Source organism: Sus scrofa, chromosome 14 (assembly GCF_054392235.1).
Source record: "Sus scrofa isolate SSC_HxYL_T2T_F1_AM1 chromosome 14, Sscrofa_HxYL_maternal_Yorkshire_Landrace_v2.0, whole genome shotgun sequence".
Taxonomy (NCBI): domain Eukaryota; kingdom Metazoa; phylum Chordata; class Mammalia; order Artiodactyla; family Suidae; genus Sus; species Sus scrofa.
The window spans coordinates 22326272-22332271 of NC_139396.1; the positions used below are offsets into that span (position 1 = coordinate 22326272).

Consider the following 6000-nt stretch of genomic DNA (forward strand, 5'->3'; position numbering starts at 1 on the left):
GAAAGTGGACAGTAAATATAATCTCAGTTTATTCTAAATGGAAAGAAACATTTGAAGCTGTCTGGACAGTATGTGTTTTTCATTGATGCCCACATATAAATGGGCATAAAATATATACCCGCATCAACATTAATTAGAGTGGAAATAGAAATAATGGCTATTTCCATTATCAAGTGTGTGGCTCGGTTACTTTTTTCATCAAAATATATATACTGAAAAATGCACAGATCCTAGGATACAGCTTGATGAATTTTCACAATTGGGGGACCATGAAACCAGCCCCCAAATGAAGAAACAGAACAGAACCCCAGAAGCCCCCTTCTCTCCCTGCACACACAAGCCTTATCCCAAGGGGTGACCCCATGTGGCTTCCAGCATCACAGCTTAGGTGCTCCCGTTTTTGTATTTTTTACGATTGAAATCACACAGCATGTGCTCTTTCGTTGCTTTGGGGGAGTGGGAGGTATTTGTTTTATTTGCTGAATGATGTGTTTAAAAACCTCGGGAATATTTTGCATGTTTTAGGGGATGAAAGGAAGCGAAGTTTCTGCTATGCTGGAGAAAGGAGAGAGGATGGGGTGCCCCCCGGGGTGTCCAAGAGAGATGTATGAGCTGATGACGCTGTGCTGGACCTATGAGTAAGTACCCAGCCCTTCCTGCTATTTAGCCCAACATGTGGGAGGCAGGCGCTATTGCCAGGCACCAAAAAGGAGCATACATTCTGTCTTGGAGTTCCCGATGTGGCTTGGCAGGTTAAGAACCTGACATAGTGTCCCTAAGGATGAGATTCAATCCCTGGCCTTGCTCAGTGGGTTAAGGATCCGGCATTGCCGTGAGCTGTGGTATAGGTTGCAGACGCAGCTCGGATCCTGTGTTGTTGTGGCTCTGGCGCAGGCCAGTGGCTACAGCTCCAATTCGACCCCTAGCCTGGGAACTTCCATATGCTGTGGGAGCAGCCCAAGAAATGGCAAAAAGACAAAAAAAAAATATATATATATATATAATAAAATATATATATAATAAAAGTAAAAAAATAAAGATTGCTGCAATGTCCCTGTGCTGCCTCAGCACCAAGTCCTCTGCCTCCAGGTGCCCCATCCTCTAAGAGCCCTGGGCATCTACTTGGCCCACACTCACCACCCAAGCCTGCAGCATGCCAGCGTGCAGCATGCCTACCCTGTCTCTGGTGCTTGGAGTGGTGGTCAGCAAACCTCAGCAAGGCCCATACTCTGTCCCACAAAAGCCTACAGTTCAGGGGAAAGGCAGGCAAGCCACAAACAAGCTAAAAAATAAGAACATCTATACCGTGTTCTCAAAAGGTAGCAAATCCACTGGCAGCTCAGAGCCTAGGAGGACTGAGAGCCAAGGGGGCCTGCACGTGTGTAGGAAGACCTCCCATGTTGGGTAGTTGCTCCAAAAGAGGACTTGAAAACTGATCTGGGGCACAGCTGGATTCAGAGAAGCAAATACAGACTATCTCTGTATATTTTCAAACCATTTTGAGGGTTTTTTTTTTTCACTATCACCTCCATTGTAGTCAGCCACCTTCACCAAGGAGATAGATAGATGATAAATGGCTAGATTGATATATTGATAGATAAATTGATCAGTCAATATGTATGATGGATAGATGGATGGATGGATGGATGGATGGCTGGATGGAAGGATGGATGGATGGATGGATGGATGGATGGATGGATGGATGGATGGCAGGCCAGATATTTTGACATACAGGGATATATGTGTACCCTTAGATTTACCACCGATGCACTTTATCGACTGTCCTGCACATACTCAATACCATGAATAAGCACTGGTTGACACTTTTCTCACGGATGTTACAATCCTGGGCTGGACCAACAGGAAACAACCCCCATGTAAAATGCATGATTATGCACTGTGGTGGATGCTATAAAACAAACCACAGGGAGCTTTGAATGAGTGTCATACTTCCCCTGGGGCATCCCTGTTGGCCTCTTTAGGAAGAGGCATTACAGCTGAGAACTGCAGGATGGGGAGCTTGAGTGCAGGACACAAGGAGGGAGGAAGGCAGCTGCTGGTCATAAGGGTCAGAGCAGAAAAAGCACCCCAGGCCCCCGTAGGTAGAAGTGGGCAGAACACCAGCACACACACCAGACACTCGGCCACCCTCCTCTGCAGAAGCTCAGCGTTGTCCTGTCTTCCTGGAGGCAGCCTCCCCTCTTGTGTCAAGGAGAGACTCTCCCTGGGAAACCTGATCAGGCGTCTTTGCTGGGGGCCAGTCTGCATTCCTGTTTCCCTGCACTAGTTTGTTTGCTTGGTGCTAGACTGCTGGGTGCATGAAACCCTCACAGCAAGGCTCAAAGGGACTCTTTGTGCATTTGGATCCCCCTGGTTGGAGCAGAACACCCTGTTTTGCTAAGATGACGAGTCTGTGTTCTTTGGCTCGAGAAGTCGGGTAACAGGAGGGAGCTTTTCCTCTCTGTGGACACAGGTTTCTGCATGAGGTCCCACATCCCAGGTTTGGCCATCACTTCCCCTCCTGCAATACGCTTTGGTGGTCGGAGACATATTTTCCCACCGTGAGGCAGAGGAGGCATTCATCTCCAGGCGTGACCACAGATGGCTGATGTTTTCAAGCAGTTTTGTTGCTCGTTCTTGAAAACTCTAGGTGCAACCATTTACTTGATGCCACTTGATAAAATGACCCATTTTGGTTTTGGAGACACTATTCTGCCCTTGTAAGTGTGAGTGCTGCTTGGTCCACATGTGCTGTCCTCACCTGCTTTCTCAGACCTAGACTGAGCCATGTGAAATTGCAATTGTTGCAGGTCAGAGAGGCTGATTGTGGACAGTTCTTGCAATTTCACTTAAGTTCTGTTTCACTTACCGGGCAGTTTTACATCTCATAGAAGAGCCAAAAATCTTGCAAAATAAGAAAAAGAAAACTTCCAAGCAAGGCTTGAGTCTCAGAGTTTTAAGAAATACTTGCTCCCAGCTGATCCTGTTCAGCATTGTTAGAGGAAGCAGAGATGTCTGTAAAAGTTTATTTAAAAAAGAAAAAAAAAGTGGAGTTCCCATCATGACTCAGTGGAAACGAATCTGACTAGTACCCATGAAGATATAGGTTCAATCCCTGGCCTCGCTCAGTGGGTTAAGGATCTGGCATTGCCATGAGCTGTGGTGTAGGTCGTAGATGTGGCTCAGATCCTGCATTGCTGTGACTGTTGTGTAGGCTGGTGGCTATAGCTCTGATTCGACCCCTAGCCTGGGAACCTACATATGCTGCAGGTGCAGCCCTAAAAAGACCAAAAAAAAAAAAAGTTTGTTTAGAGGTTACAGATTGTTAAAAAATTTTCCCTGTAGTTTCCATGCATCATCACCTCACCTGCCAACAGCGACAGCAGTAAGGTTTTGCCACAGTAGGGTTTAATAATAGCATCATGTTTTCAGAAAATCCATAGCCATACGATGAGGAGGGAAAGTCGAAATTGTGACCACAATTTTTTTTCTTACTGAGATTATGAGTCATGAGTTCCCGTAATGATTCAGTGATAAAGAACACGACTAGTATCCATGAGGATGCAGGTTGGATCCCTGGCCTTGCTCAGTGGGTTAAGGATCTGGTATTGTTGTGAGCTGTGGTGTAGGTTGCAGATGCGGCCTGGATCCTGTGTTGCTGTGGCTGTGGTGTAGGACAGCAGCTACAGCTCCAATTCGACCCCTAGCCTGGGAACCTCCATATGCCGAGGGTTTGGCCCTAAAGAAAAAAAAAAAAAAAAAAGATTATGGGTCAAATGTTAAATATATGTCTGTAGTCCACTGACCAACTCAGTATTTTCAGACACATCCTGTTTTGCTAGATCATGAGGCAGGCAGTCTCTGAAGCTGGGGTTAAAAGCTCCAATTTTTTTTTTTTTTTTTTTAGGGCCACACCCAAGGCATATGGAGGTTCCCAGACTAGGTGTCTAATTAGAGCTGTAGCTGCTGGCCTACACCACAGCCACAGCCATGCTAGATCCAAGCCATATCTGTGACCTACACCACAGCTCACAGCAACGCTGGATCCCCAACCCACAGATTGAGGCTAGGAATCAAACCTGCGTCCTCACAGATGCTAGTCAGATTTGTTTCCACTGAGCTGCAACAGGAACTCCAAAAGCTCCTATCCATGAGTGTAAAACTTCCACATCTTTAAGGTGGACATGAGTCACCCAGGGTCCTTGCTGGATGCAGACTGGGCTCTGTAGGTCCGGGTTGGGCCCCCACCGTGTTCCCCATAGGCTTCTGGTCACCTGTGCCTTGGAGCAGGGATGTGCTGAGCTGCAGGCTCATGAGGAAGCCAGCAGGGGGCGCAGCCACTCCACTTGCTGTTGGCCGGCAAAGGCCCCAGGTGGTATCAGGGCTTTTTCACCAGCACTGAAAACACACAGTGATGCCTCTCTTTCCTTTCAGCGTGGAGAACAGGCCTGGATTTGTAGCGGTGGAGCTCAGGCTGCGCAATTACTACTACGATGTGGTTAATTAACGTCTCCCACGCCCGTCCGTGGCTGCCTTTGAGCAGATGAGCAGTCGCAGGAAGACCATTCCAGTGCCTTGATTTTGAGTCTCCATCTCCCTCTGCCCATCAGGAGAGCCAGCTCAGGTGGAGCATATCCGTGACTGTTGTTCCCCAAAGCCTGTCCCCGAACAAGCCTTCCACAGAGCAGACCCCTCCCGGAGGAGGCCCAGATTGATGGATGGACACCAGGATTGCAGGACCGGTGGATTCATGTTTCTTGTCTGGGTGGCAGGTTATTTGCAGGATCGGTTTCCAAATTCCTTTCTGTCTTTCCAGTTCTGGGGCTGTGGGCTGCACTGGAATCACCATAGGGGGTTAAGCGCCCGTTAGCTGCTCTTTCAGTGGCCAGAGGGTGCCACTGGCCGGTGATGCCTGCAAGGAGGGAAGGAAGGAAGAGACGGGCTTTGGCTGCCACTGGAACGTGGCTCTTACAGGTCCCAAGACTGAGTCCTGCCACTGGAAAACTTTCCCCCATAAAAGTGCTTTGAGGCTTAAAAAAAAAAAAAAAAAATCAAGCTGGACCAGTGCAGTTTCTAAGCCAGTAGCTCAGTTAAGGGAAAAAAAAAAAAAAAAAAAAGTATGGATGCTGCTTTTGTTCTATGTGTTCTGAGGCAGAAGACTCGCGTCTACATTAAAAAAAAAAAAATTTGAACTGTTGATGTGTTAACAATAATTGTCATGGCTTACTTCCCCCCATCCCAAAGCCTCTCTCTTGCAGACTCTGAAAACTGTGCTTGACCAGAGACTAATAAAGGTCTCCATGGAGACCCAGTAGGGCAGAGGATGTCCATTATCTCAGGTCTGACCGAAAACAGATGCTAGAGTGCTATAGGCTGTCTGCTTAGTGTGGTCCAAGCTTGCTCTCCCCAGAGAGGGGGCGCCACCGGAATTCCCCGACTTCTTCTGTGCTCATAGCGGGGGACAATCTGTGGCCACGCCCATCTAAAGATGAATTTCTAAGGCAAATATTAATTCATAATAAACCCACCGACCCTGACCCTCCCCAAGTAAGCCTCACTGAGTGTGACTTTGGGATGAAGACATAAGACGCAAGAAGTCTTTTCTAGTCCCAGAGTCTTAGTTAACCCTTGACTAACGTTTGATCTTCTGCAAGTCATCAGCCCGTTGATAGCACTTTTGCTGTGGCCCTTGAAAGTGGGAGAGAATTAGCCATCATTCTTAGCTCAGTCTAGACACAGACACTTAGGCTGTCTCACCTTCAGCTGCACGTAAGATATTTTAAATGGTACATTCACGGGCATTCCTGCTGTGGCGCTATGGATTAATGATCCCGTTTGTCTCTGTGGCATTGCTGGTTCGACCCCCTGGCACAGCCCAGTGGGTTATGGATCTGGCATTGCTGCAGCTGTGGTATAGGCTGCAAATGTGGCCTGGTTTTGATCCCTGGCCTGGGAGCTTCCTTATGCCGTGGGTGTGGCCAAAACCAAAAAACATGCTAT

General features: G+C 47.7%; 1 protein-coding gene across 1 annotated transcript in view; it reads left to right on the top strand.

Annotated features, from left to right (window-relative positions):
- Positions 1–4901, top strand: part of SYK (spleen associated tyrosine kinase) — a gene marked incomplete at its 5' end in the record, with an annotated part of 57349 nt that extends 52448 nt beyond the window's left edge. The window contains 2 exon segments of the mRNA NM_001104952.1: positions 526–638; positions 4435–4901. Coding sequence (NP_001098422.1) covers positions 526–638; positions 4435–4507 — 186 coding nt within the window. The 3' untranslated portion in view covers positions 4508–4901.
- Positions 4902–6000: the final 1099 nt, after the last annotated feature.